Source organism: Cannabis sativa, chromosome 8, assembly GCF_029168945.1.
Source record: "Cannabis sativa cultivar Pink pepper isolate KNU-18-1 chromosome 8, ASM2916894v1, whole genome shotgun sequence".
In the NCBI taxonomy this organism is placed as follows: domain Eukaryota; kingdom Viridiplantae; phylum Streptophyta; class Magnoliopsida; order Rosales; family Cannabaceae; genus Cannabis; species Cannabis sativa.
Window position 1 is genome coordinate 37,036,439 of NC_083608.1, and position 23,578 is coordinate 37,060,016.

Below are 23,578 nucleotides of genomic sequence, written 5' to 3' on the forward strand. Positions count from 1 at the left end.
TTTATGAATATTTACAAATAAATATATATGTTTACAATTTTAATTTATTATTACTTTTAATTGATTTTCTGAAAAAAAAAAAAAACATAAAGCTAAATATGTAAATATAAAAGTTAATATTTATATTTTGATATATTACTATAATAATATAATAATATGTTTACTAAAATTTAATATGAAATTAAAAAAAGAATATACAAATACATTTATAGATTTTATTTATATTTTATAAACAATGCATTTAAGTTTAGGCTAATTAGTAATTCCCCCCCGCCCCCCGAACTTTGACATGTACTAAATCATGCCCCTTGAACTTTTTTGGCCGTTAAAAATTCTCCCGGAACTATTAAGATTGTTAATTTAAGGACTTTTGTCTAATTTTAGTAAAAAAATTCTAACATGGATGAAAGTTCATATCAAAGTTAACGGGGCATGATTTAGTACATATCAAAGTTTGAGGGGCATGATTTGGTAGATATCAAAGTCTAGGGAGCATGGTTTAGTACATAAATAATCACTGAAACAGTAAAATTGAATGAAATTAGACAAAAGTCCTTAAATCTAACAATCTCAATAGTTCAGGGGGAATTTTTAACGGTAAAAAAAGTTCAGGGGGCATGATTTGGTATATGTCAAAGTTTGGGGGGAAAAAATTGCTAATTAGCCTTATGTTTATTAAACATTTGATTAGTATTATTAATGTTTATAATGTTATTATTAATCTAGTATGTTTATTATGATAACAAAAATAGTTTGTTTATTAAAATATCATAATAATTTTAAAAATGGAACATTTAAGTTTATTTATTGAAATAAATACTTTAAATAACACTTATGTTTATTAGTTATTGAAAAATGTGTTTAAAAAAATAAACGAAATTGTAATTAAATGTGGCATTATGTCTAAACACTATGTTTATATTATTATTGATAATGCTTATTAATTATTAATCTAATATATTTGTTATGATAATTTTGTGATAATATATTTTTTTTTTACCAAGTATGTGATGATATGTTAATATAATGTGTTTATTAAAATTTAAATACAAATTTCTAAATAAAACACGTATGTTTATTATTAAATTTTTACCATATATAGTTTGTACATAAAAATTAAGAATATGTTCCTCATAGTTAATAAAATGTATGGTAAATTGTAAATAATTTTTTTTCACATATAATGTAATTAAATAACATAATGTATATAAAATTGTAAATTCCCCTATTATTTAAGTTAAATATACATTATGTAATTTTTATAATTTTTGCTCAGGGACGACAGAAAATACAATGGATAGCCGTTAGAGTCACATGTATAAGTCTAAAATCTTTTCCTCAGTGGAATAGATATTTGAGATAAATAGAATATGGAGCTTGAGCAGAGTTATCACTTTCAACTATTTTATCCCTAGGCTTACTATTAATTTATAAGATTAAGGGCATTTTTGGTATTTCCTAATTGTTGATTATGTACATGCCTAGTTGACCGTAGCACTCTTATTTGAAGATATGTAAGTTTCTTTTTAGAAAATGAATACAGTATTTTGATGTGAAGCAAATGAATACCGTTAGTAAGAAGGAGAAAAAGACAAAATGGAAATAATGTGGGCAAAGTTATGGGTCGATACTAGGCACACATGGCGCGAAGTTAAATCAATAATCTGTAGACCAAACGTCAGTTCTCCACCCCACCGCTTGTTCCTCTCAACTTCCTTGGTCGACCCCTCACGCCCGCCAATCTTCCTTTGTTTTCGCTTATAATATATTTCATTTCCACAATTTTCTTTCTTTCTTTCTTTCCAATTTACTTGGTATTTTATGTAAATATTTGTTTAAGGCTTTGGCTCAACGAAGTGTTGCAGGAGACTGTTGAGTCCGACTGTGACCCGTCGTGGCTGATACAACGCCAGACAAAATCTCCGTATGTATTGGGGTTTTTAAGTTTTAACCATTCGATTTAATTTCATGCTTTTAATGGGAGGTTTTCTTACTCTTGTTTCGTATGGGTTTTGTTCATTTCTTACCATGATAATTTCAGTTTTTCACTTTATTTATTTACTTTTCTTCAATATCATATATTTGGGTTTGTGATGGTGAATGGTGATGTGTATTTTCTCTTTTCTTTTTTTCAATTCAGCTTTCTTTATCAGTCATAATGTTATCAATGCTGACCCACAGTGATTTTCCAGTCAATTATTGAAAAAGGATTATGAATCTAAACTTTAATTATTTCTAAAATGAAGATTGTTGATTTGTTATTTTGTTTGGTACATTTGTGTTCGGGTCACATTTCTGAATTACATGTATTGCTGAAAGTGAAAGCTGGGTTCTTGTCTCTCCCTTACCTCGGTGCTTAATTTTTTTTTTAACAACTGTACAGAAAGGTTGCAAATGACAATTACCATACCTGTTGGAAGTGGCAAACTTCATTGCAGAGCGACTAATTACAAGGGACAGTTGGGTTGTGGAAGAGCTTCCTTGGTTTCCAGCCTGCCATTTAAACGATGCTTACATAATGACCTTTCATGGTATTTGACAAGAATTTGCTTCAAGTTTTCAGTTTTAAGTAAATGACATTATAATGCTGTTTATCTCAGTGCTTTTAACAGTATGACATAGTGTTCATTGTATGTATTTCTCTTCTCCCTATTTTTAGGAGTTTTATTTAAATTTGTTTTGGTTTTTCCATTATAATTGTAAATATAACTACATGTTCTTGTATGATTATTCAGGTCAAGTGGGTTTTCTAAGCTCTTGAATCTCCAGCGATACAACATTTCCCACTCTCCAATCAATGAGAATTGGAGAATCATCAGAACAATTACATCATCATGCTTGAGAGATGATTCCACAAAGCATTTTGATTTTTCTATTATTGGTAGTGGGGTTGCCGGCCTTAGGTATGCGCTTGAAGTTGCAAAACAAGGATCTGTTGCCGTGATTACCAAGGCTGAGCCTCATGAGAGTAACACAAACTATGCTCAAGGTGGTGTTAGCGCTGTACTGTGTGCTTCAGATTCAGTGGAGAGCCACATGCATGATACCATTGTAGCAGGGGCGTATCTCTGTGATGAGGAGACTGTTAGAGTACGTTATATAGGCAGTTGTTTATCTTGGCATTATGGTTAATTTCAAAGTTCTTAGTTCCCCAAAGAGACATTTCTGTGAAGAGTGTTACCAGTCCATGTGAACTGGAAATGACTTAATATTTCAATGGATAGATGTTACACTTTTGTTCATTTCTCAGGTTTGTTTATGCTGTTCAGGTTGTTTGTACAGAAGGACCAGAAAGAATCAGGGAATTAATTGCCATGGGAGCATCTTTTGATCATGGTGAGGATGGAAACTTGCATCTAGCAAGGGAAGGAGGCCACTCTCATCACAGAATCGTTCATGCTGCTGACATGACTGGAAGAGAGATTGAGCGGGCTCTGTTGGAAGCTGTGGACAAGGACCCTAACATCTTTGTGTTTGAACACCATTTTGCAATTGATTTGCTAACTTCTCAGGTCTGTTTAACTGCAGGTTTTGCTTTTGTGAAATGCCCTTTTCACATTTTCTTTACAGATTGGTGCTTTTCACCCGCCTTTTTTTGCTTCCAATGTGTTTGCTGTATGTGTTCTTGACCCAATTTTCAGACACTTCACACATCTAAAAACAAGTGAAACCTTTTTTGATAACACTGATTGCTTTATTCATGTGATTTTGAGTTTGTAATGATCGATTGACTGAAACTATGAATGCTTTCTTGGTATTTGCTAATATATTTTTATGTCATTGGCACTTTAGGATGGTTCTGACATAATTTGTCTTGGTGTTGACACTTTAAATACTGAAACATTAGAGGTAAAAGAATCTTTTGTTGCCTATACTCTCTTACTGTGCTGTATTTTTCTGAACAAACACTATGTTTAAGTCCTCAATTTCTCGAACTCTTTCCTTTCAGGTAACACGATTTATTTCAAAGGTGACATTGCTTGCATCAGGGGGGGCTGGACATATATATCCTTCAACCACAAATCCTCTGGTATTTGAATTGTTTTTCCCCAAATTTCTGTTTCCATTTTACATCCGCAAAATAACATTGGCTAAATATGTTTGTATATTATACTGACAGGTAGCTACTGGAGATGGAATTGCCATGGCTCATCGAGCTCAAGCTGTAATTTCAAACATGGAGTGAGTAAAAATCAACTAACTGTATCTTAGTAGTACTTGGTTTTATCAATTATCCAGTTTATTATTGCTACTTTCATAGCCTGAAATTAATCATTACCCAAGACAATCCCGGGAAGCTCAATAAATGTTACACAAAAAATTGATTCCATGTTCTATTCACTAAAATGTGCAAGTGGTTAAAATTTGAAAAATATGTTCCCAAACATGTAGATTGTATTGAAGTGCATTTCTTTTCTATTTTTCTTCCTTTGGGTGGGGTTTGGAGGTTTGATTTGGAATATGATCATAGTTTTCTTGCGGCAGATTTGTGCAGTTCCATCCAACAGCTTTAGCAGATGAAGGTCTTCCAGTCAAACCAACCAAGACCCGTGAAAATGCATTTCTCATAACTGAAGCTGTCAGGGGAGATGGAGGCATTCTATACAATCTTGACATGGAGAGGTTTATGCCCTTGTATGATGAGAGAGCAGAGCTTGCTCCCAGGGATGTGGTGGCAAGAAGCATAGATGACCAGCTTAAAAAGCGTAATGAGAAGTATGTGCTTCTTGATATAAGTCACAAACCCAGGGAAAAAATTATGTCTCACTTCCCTAACATAGCAGCAGAGTGTCTTCGATATGGATTGGACATAACCCGCCACCCGATTCCAGTTGTTCCTGCTGCTCATTACATGTGTGGAGGAGTTCGAGCTGGGCTCCAGGGAGAGACTAATGTTAGGGGCTTGTATGTGGCAGGTGAAGTTGCCTGCACAGGTATGCATGGAGCAAACCGACTTGCCAGTAACTCATTGCTTGAAGCACTGGTTTTTGCAAGGAGAGCAGTCCAGCCCTCCATTGAGCATATGAAGAGCTCTATTATTGACTTCAGTGCTTCCAACTGGTGGCCAAGACCAGTTGTTCCTGTGTCACTTGGAAGCAGTACTGACAAAATTGTTACAATGACAAGGGATGTGAGAAAAGAATTGCAAGCAATAATGTGGAAATATGTTGGAATTGTCCGCTCTACGAATAGGCTTAATACTGCAGAGAGGAAGATTGGTAAGTTGGAGGCTAAGTGGGAGGAGTACTTGTTTGAGCATGGTTGGGAGCCAACTATGGTGGGGCTCGAGGCTTGTGAAATGAGGAATCTGTTTTGTTGTGCAAAGCTGGTGGTAAGCAGTGCCCTTTCTAGGCAAGAGAGTCGCGGGCTTCACTACACGACTGATTTTCCAGATTTGGAGGAAAGTAAGAGGCTGCCAACAATAATCTTCCCTTCATCGCCTATAAAGAGTACATGGAGTTCAAGACAGGTACACAAACAAGCCCATGTGTTAGGAAGTTTGGATCCTTCCAATACTTGAAATGATTGGTACTCTTGATAATTCTAATGAAAGTATTTACCTAGGAGGATTTCAATCTTCCTTGAGAAAGTTGGAGCAGCCCTTAAATTTCATTTGGTCACGGTGTTACTACGGTAATAATTCTATTCTTTACTGCAAAAGAAAGAAAACATCTTTAAGAAAATCACAGGAATAAGACATTGCAATTCATTTTATTAGTCGCAAATGTGACAACCATGTCAAATTGTATATTTTACAATACCAATTACAATTTAGCTGCGGTGAATGCTGTCTATACTTTTCTTATGGAAATTAGGAATGAGGCTGATGTATAGCATCTTTTCCCCAAGGCATCAGAAAATAAATTGTAAAACTCAATAGCTAAGGTTATTTCTTAGATATGTTGAAAATGATTCGGTGTTCATACTGCCAATTTGGTATTATCTTTTTCTCCTTTTAGTTTAGTAAATATATGACATTCTTTTGCAATTGACAAATAATCTTACGTGTTTTTAAAAGTGATATCAGGAAAGAAATCATCAAGTTCTGCTCAAGTCCAAAGTGATAAGTATAGCTAGTCTTTCTGTTTTAAGCCGTTGGTAGTTTTTACCCTTAATACTGTTGTACCTGTCACCTGAGACTAATTTAACCTGCCCACTTCTTGAAGTTGAAGAGTCACTGTTATCCCTTATTTTGTGCCAATTGAAAAACCCAGAACTTGATTTGCACCAGAAGAGCAGATTGTATAATCAGTTTGGGAAATTTAACACTAGGTGAGTAGTAGTGGGGTTCAAGAATCATGGCATGGAAAGTGTTTTTATTGTGTTCTGGGGTTACTAGTTTTGGCATCAGCAATGGGGAAAAAGAGTGACGGTAGTGCGTGATGATAGACATAATAAATTTTTAGCCTAAATCACATTCTAGCAGTGAACTGAGCCTATGCACTACACTACTGCGAGGCAGCCAACGAGTTGATTGCGGGTTGCATAGTGGTTTTTTTTTCTTCTCTTTCTGATTTTTGCCTTAAAAAAGACAGTTTAGTTTGAAGCCAAATGACTTTTCAAACAACAAATACATGATGGTATATAGAGTATATACCTCGAAGCCAAAAGGAGTTTTAAGTGGCATAGAGTGAGCGTGAGAAAGGGACCAGAAGTAAGAAACTGTGGTTTCCTTTTATACTAGAATTCAATATGTCGGTCAACTAATTTTTCTTTTTTGTGGAGTCGACATGTTTACACAAAAGAACAAAATAATTGGACCCTTCTGAAGAAGAAATGAATAAATAAAAGTAGGCCAAAGATTCGATGTCCTTTTCTTTTTAGTTTTTAATCTAAAATTATAATTATTATAAAAGTATAGAACTAAAAACCAAGTTTGCAAAATAAATATATTAATGTAGAATAAATTTGTCTTTTGACATGTGAGAGATTTTAATTTTCTCTGTTCTTAGTATTTTGTATCTGTTGATTACGGCCTTTACTATCAAGGATTTGGAGGAATTATGTGCTAATATAGAAATAGAAAGGGAATATGATATTGTTTCTACGTTTGACTTTGAGGATACTGATGCACAAGTCGCTGATATTCGCGGGCGATTCCTTATTGTCAGGGCTATCGATTTTGACGTAATGCGACATATGATGGCATCCCTATGGCAACTGGGCAGAGGTATGTATGTAAAGCAGTTAGAACCAAATTGGTTCTTGTTCCAGTTTTATTATGAACTTGATCTGGAACGTGTTATAGAAGGAAGTCCGTGGACTTTTAATCGTATTCAGTTCATCTTTGCACGACTAAAGCATAGGGATGATCCACGGTTGGTTACTTTCAACACTCTTGACATGTGAGTTCAGGTACATGGCCTTCAATACGGATTCAAATCTTAACAAGTTATTTAGAGGGTTGGTAATTACATTGGTACGTTTGTCGAGTCTGATCCTAAGAATTTTCGAGGTATTTGGCGTGAATACCTGAGAGTACGGGTAGCTTTGGATATAACAGTTCCATTGAAGCGCAAAATGAGACTAAGACGCACCACATGGGAAGAACCATTGGGCCATATTCAAATATGAGTTTCTTCCTACATTTTGTTTTATATGCGGGATTCTCAGTCGCACTAAGAAATTCTATTTAAGAAACTTCGATATACCCTCGGATCAAATCGTCTAGCCTTATGGGACATGGATGAGAGCCCAACCACACCGTAAAAATAATCTCATCGAAGCCCAGTGGTTGAGAAATGGTGATGCATATGAATCGTTGCCATCTGGTCAGCTAACCGGTAGTGTGGACAGACCAATTGCTATCGATCAGCGCACTGTGATTGAGGAGTTAAGTGGAGGAAATCGTGGTGCATCAAATTTATAGCTGGCTAATAATAGTAAGTCAAAAAGAGTTATGGGGTTGAGGAAATTATGGGAAATATAGGTGGCAAGTATTTTAACTCAGAGGAAAACATCCACGTGGACGCTTTGGAGGAAGAATTAGAAGAGAATTTGATTGTTAATTCTAAACGACGTCGTACTGATTCTGGGGCGGCTATTGTGCCTCCTGTTGCGGCTCAGTCTGATTTAAGCCCATCTATTTCTCATGGGCTTAGTTTTGAAATTATGGAAGAAGATGGTAGTATTTTTGTTGTGCATGAAAATAACTATGTGGTGGGCTCAAAAAATGAGTCTTTGGTGGGTGCTGGTATCGAGGCCCACCATTTACCATGAGTATACTAAGCTGGAATTGCCGTGGGCTTGAGAACCCATGGGTTTTTTAATTCCTTGTGGATCTTGTGATCCAAAAGAAACCCAATTTTTTATTTCTTTGTGAAACTTTAAGTCATGGTGATGTGTTGGAAAGGTTACGTGTGAAGTTGAGATTTAAAGGCCTCTACTCTGTGGATGTAAGTGGTCATAGCGGGGGTATTTCCATGCTTTGGAAGAGTAGTGCTGAAACCCACTTGCTGAACTTTTCATTTAATTTCATTGACATTCAAATTACTAAACCTAGTTCAATCCCATGGAACTAACAGACCTTTATGATGAGCCCAACAAAGGTTTACGCCACCAAACATGGAACCTTATTCGAACTCTAAAATAAACATCAACACTCCCTTGGTGTATCATAAGATATTTGAATAACATTACTAGTTAGGCGAATAAGCGAGGTGGCAACAACTATCCTCAAGCATTAGTCGATGGCTTTAACCAAACACTCATCGACTGTAATCTTGTTGATCTTGACCTTATTGGCTATCCGTTTACATGGGAGAGGCCAGGGTACATCAAATTGGATCGAAGTTCGTCTTGACCGTGCCTTGGTAAGCCATTGTTGGTCTAATTATTTCACATCTGCTCAGTTAACTAATCTCAAAATCTTTGCCTCGGACCACTGCCCGTTATTGCTTCAACCTACCTGTCCACAATTTCTTTGTTATAGTTCGTCAATTCAGGTTCGAAAATGCCTGGTTGTGTGAGCCTTTATGCTTTCTTTGTTCCGCCCCATAGTAAAAAAGTAAAAAAGTTGAAAATTTTAGTATAAAAAACCCCTTGTTTATTATTATAACAACACCATAAGTGGGTAAATCTTGTTTAAATAAGTTTCTTAATAGAATGGGCCTTGCTAATCAAGACTAAATGATATTTAATTAGATTTATTTAAAAAAGCAAAAAAAAAAAAAAAAGCAGTTTCTATAGTTACGGTTATTGTATTTATTTTTTAATTTTTTTTTTTTGGTATTTCTCATACTCTATAATGATTTTCTTATATATTTTTTTTTTTTAAAGAAGTTATCATATTTAGTGTAATTAAATTTACATTTCATACATATTAAGGTGGCGTTTGGTAATAGTTTTTTAATCAGTTTTCTGTTTTTAAAAGTAGAAAGTGAAAATATTTTTCAAAAACATGTTCTGTAAAACTGTTTTTACTTTTCAATTTTATAATTAGAAATCAACATTTTTTTTTTTTTTAAAAAAAAAAATCACTTTCAATATTTTTTTAAAAAGTTTTTTTTCGTAATCAATCTTTTGGATTACGACCAGACCCAGACTAAATCTCCTCCCCACGACCCTGGCGCTGAACTCAACTTCTGATCTGAACCCGAATCCGACTCCGGACCTAGACCCGACTTAAATAAAATCAAAAAATAAAAATGAAAAATGAACTTTACAGAACACACTTTTGTTTTCTTTTTTTAAAATTGAAAAACAAAAGTTGTTACGGAACACATTTTTGTTTTTTAAAATAAATTTTTTAAAAACAAAAATTTTACTTTCATTTTGTGATTAAAAAATTTAAAACAAAAGTGTTACCAAACGGAACTTAAATTTTTTATTTTTATTGTAACCATCATGGTTACATTTTTTAAGTCATTGGATTACTATTAAATGGTTGTGATTAATTTGAAAATTAAATAAAAATAAATAATAAATAACTTGTAACCTGAAAGTAACCTAATCATTTATTTCCTTATAAAACTTTAATTAAGATTAATTATATTTTAAAATTAAATTAATTATAATTATTAATTAATTTTTTTGCAATTTATTACTATATAAGGATCTTTTAGCAATTTATTTTTTTATACTTAAATTATTTAAAATTTTATAGCAAAACTTTTTGTAATTTAAAATTATACACATACAATTTCATAATTTAAATTTTATTATACTTATAATCTTAATTTTAAATTATTACACTTAATTATTTAATTTTTTATTTAAATATTTAAAAAGTAAAAAATGAAATAAGTTGAAGGATTTTTTAGAAAAAAAATAGCTGCACCTGTTATTGATTGATTAGCTTGATGCCTCATACTTAGTTCATATAATTGTAACAAAATAATTAAATATTACTAAAAAATAATAAAATATTTGAATATTTATTATAAGAAGAGAATTTTAATTTGTGTCAAAAGAAGTTTAATTTTGTAAAAAAAATAAATTTTATTGTAAATATTATAATTAAATGGCTTAATTATTAAAATAATTCAAGTAAGGATTTAAATATAAATATTAATTGTTAAAAGAGGTCTTGTTACATATTTAATTAATTATTTTAAGAAAATAGTTAATTATAATTAAATATGTCTATTATTTAATTAATTATTTTAAGAAAATAGTTGATTATAATTAATTAAATCTAAAAAAGTAAAGTCTAACTATTAGTAACCTGCTATTACAGGTTAAAGAAAAATGTAATCATAATTACAATAAAAATATAACCATTGAATAGTCACCCAATAAAAAAATTATAAAAATATTGTTGTATGGATTTTTTTTTGTTATGATTTTATTTATGAAAAATACAATCTTTTAATATATATTTATGTTGTTTGTTGTTGTTGAGTTTTTATTATTTATATATTCTTTTAGTTATTCTAATTATCCCAATAATAATAGAATATCTCGATTCTCGAGTCTGGATGCAGTTTCATATCCTTGTCAATATGATTAATATAAATTAACATTACATATTATAGACGTTGACAGACAACGTTGATTAGTAATAGTAGTAGTATCAGTGTGATCCAACCCTCAAAACTAGTGTTAATTGTAATCACTGATAAACGTAACAGCAAAGAAAAAAGAAGAAAAAAGAAAAAAAAATAAAGAGTTGTTGAATTTGCCAACCAAGCTGGATTCACCAAAACCATGAATCCTTCTGTGAATCTACAGCTACTCAGACTGCTTGGGCTTTTGGTTTTGGGCTTGTTGGGACAACTGGCGGCTGTTAACGGCGGAGGTGGTGACAGTGACTCAAACTCCGACACAGGAGCAATATCTGCCACCCTCTCACAGATTCTTCCACCTAATGGCGAAAGCTTCTTTGGAAAGCCTGCTGGAAGAGCTTGTGATGGTCGTCTTGTCATAGATTTTATTGGTAAGAAACATCTTAAAAGGTTGAAGAGTTAAGATCCTTAGAACAGAAGAAATTGTTCTCGTCTTTTTCTTTTTCTTTTTGAGGGGAGAATACGACCTGTCGTTTTGCTATTTGCAGCTGAGGCATTGAGGTTACCTTACCTTAGTCCTTACATGGATTCACTTGGGACTAATTTCAGACATGGTGCCAACTTTGCTACTGGAGGTTCGTCTATTCGGAAAGGAGGGTATAGCCCATTTCATCTTGGGGTTCAAATAGCACAATTCATGCGTTTCAAGTCTCTTTCCAATCGACTCATTTCCAATAGTAGTAGTGGTGGTGAGCTTGAACCTCTGCTCTATTTAATTCAATCACATTATAGTACTAAAAAAAAAGCTTTATACTAAATTATGGGGTTTTTTTTTTCTTAATGAAAAATAAATCCTAGTCTCAAAAGGCAGGCTTCCAAGAGCAGAGGACTTCTCAAAGGCTCTATGGTGGCGTTTGGTTGGAGGTAATGAAATGGAATGGAATGGAAAGGAAATAATTTTCATTTCATTCTTTTGTTTGGTTGCATTTTAAAGTATTGGAATGGCATTCCAATGGAATACTCTTTCCACCATTTTGGTGGAATAGCTATTCCATTTTAAAAAAGAAGGAATGACCATTCCAATGTAACAAGAAAAAAAATTTAATTATTTTTTTATCAATTTTTTTTATCCATTTTAAATTTTATTCCATTCCATTCCTATTCCTATTCCCATTCTCATTCCTATTCCTATATTTTTATTCCTCCCAACCAAACGTCTCCTATATACTTTAGACATAGGACAGAATGATTTGGCCATTGGCTTACAATACTCTAGTGAAGAACAAGTCAAAGCTTTCATTCCTGATATACTTGGCCAATTATCTCAAGCAATACATGTGTGTAGTAGTCAAGTGACAAAACTAGTTTCAAATGAGCAGAACTTATAGCTTTTATTAATAATATTACTCTTCTTTGATTGCCACACATTACAGCAACTATACGAGGAAGGAGCCAGATTCTTTTGGGTACATAACACAGGACCTATTGGTTGTTTACCATACAGTGTTATATATTACAAATCAAAGACAGGTAATCTGGACAAAAATGGATGTGTGAAACCTCAAAATGAAGTGGCTCAGGAGTTCAATAGGCAGCTTAAGGACATGGTTTTAAAACTCAGAAGACAATTCCCTCTTGCTGTGTTTATCTATGTCGATGTCTACTCTGCTAAATATGCGATAATTAGTCAAGCAAAGGACCTTGGTAATGTTCTTATATTTAACCATACTTGTAGTTCTATGAACAAGCCTTTGCTATAACACCCATTTATGGTTTTGTAGGTTTTGTTGGTCCAATGGAGTTCTGCTGTGGCAGCTACTATGGCTACCATATAGATTGTGGGAAGAAAGCTATGGTGAACGGAACACTTTATGGTAATCCTTGTAAGAATCCGTTAAGGCATATTAGTTGGGATGGCATACACTATTCTCAGGCTGCAAATATTCAGATTGCTAAAAAAATTCTTAAGGGTAAGCTTTCTGATCCACTGGTTCCGATTGGGGAAGCTTGTCATTATCCCAAGAGTAAGGCTAGTGGTTCACCATAGTTTCTATGCTTGAAAGCTCTTAGCTAGAGTTAAGAAGATACTGCTTCTAGCATTACAATGTTAGATAATGTTAGACAATAGGGTGTTTGTTTCATCAGCACCTAAGTTGGAATTACTTCATCAGAATAATAAAGCCTAAGGCATTTCAATGGGAAGAAAATAGTCTCTTGTTGTATTCTTCTTCAGAGTTCACTCTTTTTCTCATTTGGTTTGATAACAAAAGCTAATATAATGGTCGACTTGGTTAAAACCAGCTATTTATTATACATAACAAATTTGGAATTTCACTTCCCATTATGGAATGTTTTTGGCTCTGATAGTTTCTTGTAGCGCTTTACATTCGATTCAATCTAACATTTTTTTCCTAATTCAATCTTTAAGCCCCAAGTTTGTTTAACCTATCTTTGTCATATTTGGATTGATTTTATCTTGATTTATGCTTGAATATTAAAAACAAAATCAAAGATTCAACACCAAAAATTTATAAGCTTCACTTACCCTAAAAACACATTCTAGGTGGCTAGTGCTTGGATTCTCCAAACCAGGGTAATAATCTTCACTATGTCAAAAAATATTTGTACAGTAACCAATTCAGATTACAACAGAAAAACAAACCAATCTTTACAGTAGTGAACTTTTACCCTACATAACCAAATCCCTTCATTATGAATGCAAGATCCTCTTGCTTTACTCGTTGAAATCCCTCCAACGAAAACTATATCTGAACACCTTTCGGATTTATAATGCCAAGTCAGCTAAAATCCCTTCAGCTATCACAGTTTGAATTCAGAGCTTGCAATGAAACCTTGAACAACCTTCAATGGGATTTCTTGCAAGAACCTGCAAAAGATAACAAAGCAAGAAAAAGAAAAGTAATACAATACACAATGTTGATGTATGATCTAAAAGGTTAGAAAAAGCAATAAAAATAGTATTTGTACCCAGCTAAATAATGAAACTCAAAATGGACAGCTATAACCAGCTGGACAATTAAACACCCAAAATATCTTTACAGACATGTAATATCACTAACAACACAAATCGTAGACTTCATATCAACCATTCCAGACACAGCTGGATCTAATCTATCACTACAGAAAATGCTAGTTCTTAAATAATCAAATCTAATATTTTTCTACTAATTCGATCCAAACTTATTAGTAATTGGATCTGGAATATCATCATCTTATCTAATCTAATTATACTGCAATATCCAATCCAATTAAATTTCTAAATGAACTGGATCAATTTTTTAATTAGATATCCAATTACACACTTAATCTTTAATATTAACTTAAACATATAAGAAAAATATATGTAAAAATTAAATATCACTATTTATTTGAGTTTAATACTCCATAAAGATACTATTCTTACAAGTTTAATGCAATTAAAAATTTGAAATAGCTAAAAGGAAAAGTTGCGACAAAAGGCCCTAAAAACTCATGTTTGATGCAGATAAATTTTCAACCTAAAAAATTAGTGGTAATAGTCTCCAAAGTTATGTTTCTTCAAATGCATATTTTCAACCTCTTTTTTCTTTCTAGTATGTAAATAATTGTTAAGCAAAACAAAAAAAAATGTGTAAATTATTTATTTATTTTTTATAATTTTTAATTAATTAATTAATTTTTATTTATATTTTTTAAAATTAAAAATGTGATTTGGACCAATAATTTATCAACACATGGTATTTTTATTAGTAAACAAATTTGTTATAAAAGAGGACTAACAAACTTACGAAAATAGTGTCCTTGGGACTATTACTGATACTTTTTGAGGTTGAGAACTTATCTGTATCAAATATAAGTTTTTGGGGAATTATCCTGTAATTTTTCCTAACTAAAACAACAACACTCCCAAGAAATAAACTAGAACAAAATATCAAGAAAACAAATACACAAAATAACTAAGTGTTTCAAATTCAACACTATTAAAAACAAAATCAACTAAAATATAATTAAACATTTTTTATTTTTCAATAATTTTTATTATATATAATTAATATAAATAACTTTTTTAATACATATAATATAATTGGATTGGATCGGTTTTTAATTGAATTTTGAGATTAACATCCAATAACTGATCCAGTCAAATTATAATCCAACTTTTAATACTCAATCCAATTGTAATTGGATATCCAATTTTTGTAATCGGATTAGATTAAATCGATTGGCTCAATTGGATTGGATGTTGCCCACTCCTAGTTTCTTATTTCTAATAAATCGTTCGTATATATAAATATGCTAATTAATATTACGTGCAATGCGCATATACTTAGTTATATTCATAGTTTTTATTTTGGTTATATACATATTTTCAGTTGTATAATTAATTTTTTCTAGATATTATTCAATAAACAACAACATTTTTTTTATTTAAAAATATTTAATTTAAGTGATATTTATTAAAAAAAATACACAATAATATTTAAAATTTGTTGTTAATTATAATTTTAGTTTAATCATAATATTTTTAATTTATAATACTTTTTATTTTTTTAGAAATAACATATACGTTTTTTATTTTTTTTAGAAAAAAATATATTAATAGAAAGATATTTTTTTGTAATTGCAAAAAGTAACGGCATTACAACAATGATTCTTTAAGAAATAAATAATTTTTCTATTTTATTGAAGACAATAATGGAAAGATATTTTTTTAGATTTGTAGATTGGGTATAAAAAATAATAATATAAAGATATCTTTTAGATATGTGTAATGAGTTTATATTTTAAATGTAGTGTAAGAAAATGCTCGCCCGAAAATGCTCACCTAAAGTCTTTTTATATTATATAGTCACATTTAATATGTGTATATTTATATATATAAGATATAAGATAAAAGATAAGAGAGATATATGTAGTAATTTAAATTTGAATTGAAATATTTTTTATTATACAATCAGATTTAATATAACAAAGATATATATATATATATATATTTATATAATATAATCATATAAATGTTGAAGTCACCACCAACTTTTAAAAAAATCTAGGCTTAAACACTAAAAGAATTAATTAAGAGTATGGGGATGATTGGAGACTTTTTTAGCTATTAGGCTTAAGCCCAAAATCAAAACAAACTACAAAGGGAAAACTTACAAAAATACTGAAATTTAAGTTAATTTTTATAAAAATATTGTCACACAGAATTTTTTTCAAAAATATTGTGTTTTTATAAAACACCAATAGAACACAAAATAGAACAACTCAAAACAACAGTAGAACAACTAAAAACACCAGTAGAACAACAGTAAAAACTTAACACAGTATACTGCAGTATGAAACTTATAAAAAAATACAGTAAAAAAGTAAAAAATATCACCTGGCAGTATTTTTATAAAAAAAATGGCAAAAGTTAGTATACCATATAAATTTCCCCTACAAAATTCTAGTTAAATTAAGTCGGCTACACTAACTGATTATAAAAAGTATATACAAGATCTTAAGGTGTATCCCAAATTAAGTGGAGTCCTAGTTTGTGCTAAGTTTTGTATACAGAAGTGTGTGTTCTAAAGTACTCCAATATAAAGATAAATTTTTTTGAAAGTGTGAATTGTATACAAATGTGTAGTAAATGTGTCTAGTAGTAAAATAAAAGTGTGAGTGCTTTGTGTAGTGTGATCTAGTAAAAAGTATTCAAGTCTTGGTGTAATTACTTAATAAAAGTAATTACGTTTTTATGTGTTGTGGTGATCAACAAGTGGTATCAGAGTCATATTAGGTTCATTCTAAAAGAGTCCTTTGTTGAGTTTCTTAGAGTGATCGTGTGTGGTTTAGTACTATAGAGCTTGTACGATGAGATACTTTTGCATCATTATTCACCAAGAAGAATGATACAAGATTGTAAAATTTGGAGAACGCTTCTCTCAATGAGGCAGTGCGACATGACGATCAACTAATACTTCACTAAGGTAAAATCTCTTTGTCGCGAAAATTTTGCATTAAATTCTACTGCTAGTTGTCAGATGCTAGAATTAGAAGTACTATTATTCATGGATTAAGGTCGGAATATAAAAATTTTATTGCTGCAATACAAGGTTGGCCAAGCCAACCTCTCTTATTAAATTAGAAAACTTGCTAGCTGACCAAGAAGCATTAGCTAAGCAACCATTAAAGAGTGACGAAGGAGCACTCTTTAGTAGTGATAAGAAAGGTCGTCCCCAACCAATGCTAGTACTAATTCTAAAAAATATGATAACAATGATAGTCATCATGGAAGCTCCCAAATAGGGAGATCTCAAAAGAAAGACAAACATGGTGGCTGATCAAAGAATAACACTAAATTTGATGAAAATACTTTAAATGTGAAAAGTATGATCACATGACTAAAAATTATCGGTTCGAGAAGAAAATTGCAGAAGGTAATACATTCACATCAAATGCAACAAAGATAAGTGACGAAGGATGGGATGCAGAAGCATCATTCGCAGTAGAGGAAGAAGAATTAGCTCTAGCATCTATTATTCTAGGAAAGATCAACTATAATAATGTTTGGATAGTCGAATCTGGCTGCTCAAACCATATGATAGAAGACAAAGAGAAGCTGCAGAACATGGCGGAATACAAAGGTGGTTGTGGAGTGGTGATAGCTAACAACTTAAGATTACCGATCGCTCACATCGGTAAAACAGCAATCACACTGAGATTCAACCCAAAAGAAGTTTCACTCTAGGATGTCTACCATGTACCTAGGATGAAGAAAACTTATTATCAATGGCACAACTTACGACGTTAGGCCACCATGTCGTATTCAGTACTCAAGATGTCAAGATCTTAAAATTTCTAGAACACCGATTGTAATGACCGCTCTAGTAATGTGGATTAGTAAAGGCAATTAGCACTAATTTTTATTATTTTATTATTATTTGTGAATTAATTTGATGTGGACCCCAATATTTAGAAATAAATATTAGAGTTATAATTTCTCAATTCCGAAGATTTTATTAAACTCTAGGGGTATTATTTAGCTTATATGTGAAATATGTTAATTTTGTAATTTTTGCTCGGCGACAACGGAAAATGCGATGGATGGCTAGATTGATCACATGGGTAAGTTTAGAACCTTATTTCATAGTGGGAAATAATTTAGAGAAAATAAATTATCGGGATTGAGCGGGGTTATGGATTTTGACCATTTTACCCCTAGCTTTGGAAATACCCTAGTTTTAAGTCTAAAGGGCAATTTAGTCATTTGGTCTATTTGAGGTTAGGTGGCTAGTTATTTTAGTGACACCTAGCACCCCTTTTCTCAGCCAAGTTAAGTTAAGTAAATCACTTTACTTAATTAAGAAAAAGAAAGAAAGGAAATTAGAAAAAAAACCAAAAAAATCAAGAAGCTCACCTTTCCTTCCCTCTCTCTCTTCGAACCAGCAGAAGCAAAGGGGTTTTGTTGCTGGATTTTTGTGTTTGCAGCTAGGGATTCAAGAAGAAGTCAAGCCAAGGTAAGCTCTAGCATCTCCTAGCCCTAATTTTTGATTTTAAGCTTAGGTTGATTTTGTGAAATTGAATTTCAGGGGGTGTTAGGGTTAGAAATGATTAGGGTTCGAATTTTATAGTGTATTTGAGTTAAATTAGGTTCCTAGCAGCTGGTTTTGATGCTTGGTGTTAGTTCTAATCAAGCTTGAGTTTTGAAACTCAAGCTTTGAGCTTTAATGGCATAATTTGATTTATTGGTTTGTTCTGTGAATTATTGGTTGGAAATGGTTGTTTATACTTTGTATAGGTGTACTGGAGAGTTTGGTAAGGTTTGGGATTGAATTGAATTAAGGGGGTTGATTTTTGGGTTCCCAGCACAGAACCAGAATTCCGGTTCTGGGGGACCTGTACCAACCGGTCGACCGGATGGTGACCCAGAACCGGATTTCCGGTTGGGTACCGGTCTGCCTGTTGGGGGAATTTCCAGAACCCTAGTTTTGGCCAATTTTGAGATATTTAGGGTATTGCCATGAGGTTTATCGATAGGGAAACTTTTGGTTTCAAGTTTAAAACCCGGAAAGTGATTTAGCGAGTCACTCATCTATGTTGTAATTATTGTGATTAGGGCATCCATCTAGCACGTGATTTCCGTTCAGGTCGGCCAGCACACTTGAATTCGGAAAACAGGTAAGAACTGTGTATAATGTATGATGTGATTATCTGAATGTGTGTATATGTGATTGTATATGCATGCTTGAATTATGTTATGCACTACCAACACTTGTATGAATAAGTTATAGAGTGCATTGGTATAGTGATTACTGTTGTTGTGAGTACGAAACAGTGATACCAACACAAGCACAGGAAAATGCTAAGGTGTGTGGTATATCACTCAGTGTTACTCAGTGTTCGGGGTAAACCCTACCAACACTCGTACAGTGAGGTACGATGTGTATGTGGTATAGTGGTTGTATCCTGGTATTGAACGTTCATACTCATCTGTTAAGCTCTGTAAATAGGTGTATGGGCGCCTATTTACAGGTCGGAAATTATATGGTATGTTATATGCATTTCTTACTGAGTCTGTTGACTCACAGTTTCTGCTTCTATGTGTAGGTAAAGGAAAGGCGAAGGCTGAACAAGAATGAACCTGAGCTCGGGTGAGATTGTACATGTCAAGCGGTGCGACCTGGAGTGTTCGGTCTCGGGACATCTGGGAGTTATATTTTGAAAGTCGCTGTGCGACCTGGAAATTATGTGTTTTGAAATGTATAGTTTGAAAAGTATATTTTGCAAAGTTTGAAAACGGGATCCCGGAATTTGTAAATATTATATTATATTACAAAGTTTAATACTTAAAGCAAAATTTTTTATTTGACACGTTTTTCGAGAAATATCTTTAATTAGCAAAGATTGCACAATATTTGAAAAAGCACTGTAGCGTGCCTTAGTATTAGGCCGTTACACCGATGATGAAAGGACAATGTTTAGAGTCTTTCTATGTAATGTCAGCAAAATCAGCTTATGTAGACAAGACTCAAGAACAAAACAACATATTTGTGGCATACAAGGCTAGGACATTTTGGCTATCACAAACTCAAGGTGATGATATAAAAGTCTATGCTGAAGGGTCTTTCTCAACTCAAGGCCAGGATAGAAACTATATGTGTTGGCTGCCAATATGGTAAGGCACATCAATTATCGTACGAAGATTTGAAGTTCAAAGTCAAAGCACCATTGGAGCTGGTCCATTCTTACGTGTTCGGACGAGTCAAGCAACCATCAATCAACAGAATATTGTACATGGTTCCATTCATCGATGAATTCTTAAGGTATGTATGGATTTTCTTAATGGAAGAAAAATCTGAAACTATTTCAAAATTTAAAGAGTTCAAAGAAATAATGGAAGGAGAAGTCAACAAGAAAATCTAATGCCTCCGACCAAATAAAAATGGCAAGTATACCTCAGATGAATTTTCTGAGTATCTTTGAGAATGCCACATACGTCATCAATTCATAAATATTACCACAACAGAATGGAGTAGCTCAGAGGAAGAATCGCCACCTTGCAAAGACATATTAGAGTATGCTACACATAAATGTTTCAGGAAAATTTTAGGCAGAAGGTATGAAGACATCATGTGATCAATAGAATTCTGCAAGCAAAGCTAAGTTTTCTTTCACCCTTTGAAAAAGTGTTGGGTTGTAAACTTGTAGTAAGTCACTTTCGAGTATTTGATTATGTGTGCTACATATTCGTGCCAAGCCACATACACAGGCAATACGGTATATCTTTGTGGGATACGAAACCAACAACTGAAAAGTATTATACATCAAGGAATGTGGTATTCGATGAGGTGTTATTATGGTGGTCACCTCAAAAGGAAGAGTTGCCAATTCCAAGATAATAGAAGACAATTTACAGAAGAAGATGAGGGAGAAAATTTTCGAAGCACACCCAAGTCCAGAGAATGATGATGGGGATCAAAGTGAAGATGAAGCTTCTAGGAATGAGGAAACATAGAATCCATGGTAAACAGGTGTACATTAAGAAAGACAACCACGAGCAATAAGCCCAGAACTTTAGAGATCAACAAGAGCACAAAAGCCAAATCCCAAACACGCCAATGTTGTTGTAACTGAAAAAGAGAAGTTCAGAGAGCCTGAGTCATATGAAGAAACACATCAAAACTCCAAGGGGCTAGGAGCTATGAAGGAAGAGATAAGCGCGCAAGAGAATAATCAAACTTGGGAGCTGGTTCCAAAACCAAAGGAAGTAAAACCCATCTCGTACAAATGGGTCTACAAGGTGAAAACTCGCCCTTAGTAGCTCTAGGATTCTCTCAATATTGTGGGATAGATTATGATGAGACATTTAGCTCAATTGCTGAGATTACAACAATGTGGGTATTGCTAGCACTTGCGGCCAGTAAAAACTGGAGGCTATGGTAGATGGATGTGAAGAAACACCTTTTTACATAGAGAACTAGACCGAGAAGAATACATAGTTTAACAAAGATGGTTTAAGGATAGAGTTCATCCTGATTATGTTTGCAAATTGAAAAATGCACTCTATGGATTTAACTAGGCTTCAAGAGCATGGTATGGTAAGATTGCTGAGTTCTTAAAGGAAAGCGGTTATGCAATGGCACATGCAGATTCAAGTTTATTTGTCAAAGTAAAGGAAGCAAAGATAGCAGTTGTTCTAGTATATGTCGATGACCTCATCATTACTGGCGATGATGAAGCAAAGATTCGTCAAACAAATTTTTCAATTCGCTTTCAAATGAAGGAGCTTGGAGAATTAAAACATTTCCTTGGATTAGAAGTCGATGAACTGAGGAAGGTTTATTTCTTTGTCAGTAAAAGTATGCAAAAGACTTGCTGCAAAGTTTTGGAATGCTAGCGTACAAACCTATCTCATCACCATGGAAGCTAATGCCAAGCTAAGTGCTCATGCTAGGAAGGACTTGCAAGACGAAGCAATATATTGACAACTTGTAGGTAGTCTAATCTACCTTACATTAATAAGGCCAAATATCTCCTATGGAGTTGGAGTAGTAAGTCGATATATGCAGCAACCAAAGAAGTTGTGTTTGGAAGCAGTGCAACGAATGTTGAGGTACGTCACAGATACTATTGATTATGGGCTCTTTTATAAGAAAGGCGATGGGGTTAAGATTGTTGACTACTGCGATATTAATTATGCCGGAGATCACGATACTCGTCAATCAACTACTGTGTATGTATTCAAGCTTGGATCTAGAGTAATATCTAGGTGTAGCAAAAGGCAACCAACTATACCCCTATCAACCATAAAAGCAGAATACAGAGCAGCGACAATGGCAGCTCAAGAGAGCATGTGGTTAATGCAGCTGATAAAGGATCTATACCAGTCTTTAGATTATGCAGTACCACTTTATTGTGATAATCAGTCTGCTATTTGACTGGCAGAAAATTAGTTTTTCATGCTCGAACAAAACATGTGGAGGTACATTACTACTTTCTTAAAGAAAAAATAAGAGCTAGAGATGCACCAAGTAAAAAGTGAAGACCAAGTAGCAAAATGACTCACTAAAAGACTCAACACTTCAAGATTTAAGAAACTAAGAAAACAACTCAATATGAGAAGTTGGTGTTGAGGGGTAGTGTTGAAGTCACCACCAACCTCTAGAATTTTCTAAGCTTGAACACTAAAAGAATTAAGGGCAATTTTTATTAATATACAAGTAAATACACAATATTACAAAAAATGTGTAAAAAAATATAATTACATAATTCTATACAATTTTATGAATATTTATAAATAAATATATATGTTTACAATTTTAACTTGTTGATTACTTTCAACTAATTTTCTAAGAAAAAATAAACACATAAAGCTAAATATATAAATATAAAAGTTAATATTTATATTTTGATATATTACTTAAATAATATATTGAAATGAAAAAAAAATAATAAACAAATATATTTACAATTTTTGTTTATATTTTATAAATAATGTATATATATATGTTTATTAAATATTTAATTAGTATTATTAATATTTATAATACTATTATTAATCTAGTATGCTTATTATGCTAATAATATAATTTGTTTATTAAAAAATTATAACAATTTTAAAAATAAAACACTTAAATTTATTTATTTATTTTAATAAACACTTTTTTTTGTTTATTAAAAATGTAACACTTATGCTTATTAGTTATTGAAAAATGCGTTTTAAAAAATAAACGAAATTGTAATTAAATGTGACATTATGTATAAATACTGTGTTTATATTATTATTGATAATATTTATTAATTATTAATCTAATATATTTGTTATGATATATTTTTTTTTGACCAAATTTGTCATAATATGTTGATATAATGTGTTTATTTAAATTTAAATATAAATTTATAAATAAAATATATATGTTTATTATTTATTTATTATAAATTTTTATATGTTTATTATTTTTTTTTTATCATATATAGTTTATATATAAAATTAAGAATATGTTTCTCATAGTTAATAAAATGTATAATAAATTGTAAATAAATTTTTTTTGCACATATAATATAATTAAGTACTATAAAATATATAAAGTTATAAATTTCCTAAAAATCAATTAAAAATATAAAATATGGAGATGGATGCAGACTTTTCT

At 32.2% G+C, this 23,578-nt stretch overlaps 3 protein-coding genes across 4 annotated transcripts; all 3 read left to right on the plus strand.

Annotated features, from left to right (window-relative positions):
• The first annotated feature begins 1,535 nt into the window (after positions 1 to 1,535).
• LOC115701052 (L-aspartate oxidase 2-a, chloroplastic) lies at positions 1,536 to 5,941 on the plus strand. Of its 2 annotated transcripts, XM_030628743.2 has the most exons (9): positions 1,536 to 1,924; positions 2,384 to 2,531; positions 2,736 to 3,090; positions 3,270 to 3,512; positions 3,793 to 3,849; positions 3,950 to 4,030; positions 4,121 to 4,182; positions 4,486 to 5,470; positions 5,566 to 5,941. In XM_030628743.2, the coding sequence occupies exons 2-9, from the start codon at positions 2,395 to 2,397 to the stop codon at positions 5,584 to 5,586; spliced, it is 1,941 nt and encodes a 646-aa protein (XP_030484603.2). In that variant the 5' UTR covers positions 1,536 to 1,924; positions 2,384 to 2,394; the 3' UTR covers positions 5,587 to 5,941. The 2 variants fall into 2 exon arrangements, with proteins under 2 accessions (XP_030484603.2, XP_030484601.2); XM_030628741.2 differs by having other exon boundaries at positions 1,537 to 1,924; positions 4,486 to 5,941.
• A 4,958-nt stretch (positions 5,942 to 10,899) lies between these two features.
• Positions 10,900 to 13,388, plus strand: LOC115701062 (GDSL esterase/lipase At5g14450). Its single transcript, XM_030628754.2, has 6 exons — positions 10,900 to 11,377; positions 11,495 to 11,695; positions 11,805 to 11,848; positions 12,167 to 12,283; positions 12,380 to 12,650; positions 12,728 to 13,388. The coding sequence occupies exons 1-6, from the start codon at positions 11,149 to 11,151 to the stop codon at positions 12,991 to 12,993; spliced, it is 1,128 nt and encodes a 375-aa protein (XP_030484614.2). The 5' UTR covers positions 10,900 to 11,148; the 3' UTR covers positions 12,994 to 13,388.
• Positions 13,389 to 21,991: 8,603 nt separating this feature from the next.
• LOC133030588 (secreted RxLR effector protein 161-like) lies at positions 21,992 to 22,366 on the plus strand. Its single transcript, XM_061103380.1, has one exon. The coding sequence runs from the start codon at positions 21,992 to 21,994 to the stop codon at positions 22,364 to 22,366; it is 375 nt and encodes a 124-aa protein (XP_060959363.1).
• Positions 22,367 to 23,578: the final 1,212 nt, after the last annotated feature.

Bases quoted from the DNA above. Each gene is read 5' to 3' on its own strand.
- LOC115701052 (XM_030628741.2), top strand. From the start codon at position 2,395: ATGACAATTACCATACCTGTTGGAAGTGGCAAACTTCATTGCAGAGCG. The intron at 2,532-2,735 runs GTATTTGACAAG...ATGATTATTCAG, and splicing joins TTACATAATGACCTTTCATG to GTCAAGTGGGTTTTCTAAGC. The intron at 3,513-3,792 runs GTCTGTTTAACT...TTGGCACTTTAG, and splicing joins TTGATTTGCTAACTTCTCAG to GATGGTTCTGACATAATTTG.
- LOC115701062 (XM_030628754.2), top strand. From the start codon at position 11,149: ATGAATCCTTCTGTGAATCTACAGCTACTCAGACTGCTTGGGCTTTTG. The intron at 11,378-11,494 runs GTAAGAAACATC...TGCTATTTGCAG, and splicing joins TCTTGTCATAGATTTTATTG to CTGAGGCATTGAGGTTACCT. The intron at 12,284-12,379 runs GTGTGTAGTAGT...CACACATTACAG, and splicing joins AATTATCTCAAGCAATACAT to CAACTATACGAGGAAGGAGC.
- LOC133030588 (XM_061103380.1), top strand. From the start codon at position 21,992: ATGCAGCAACCAAAGAAGTTGTGTTTGGAAGCAGTGCAACGAATGTTG.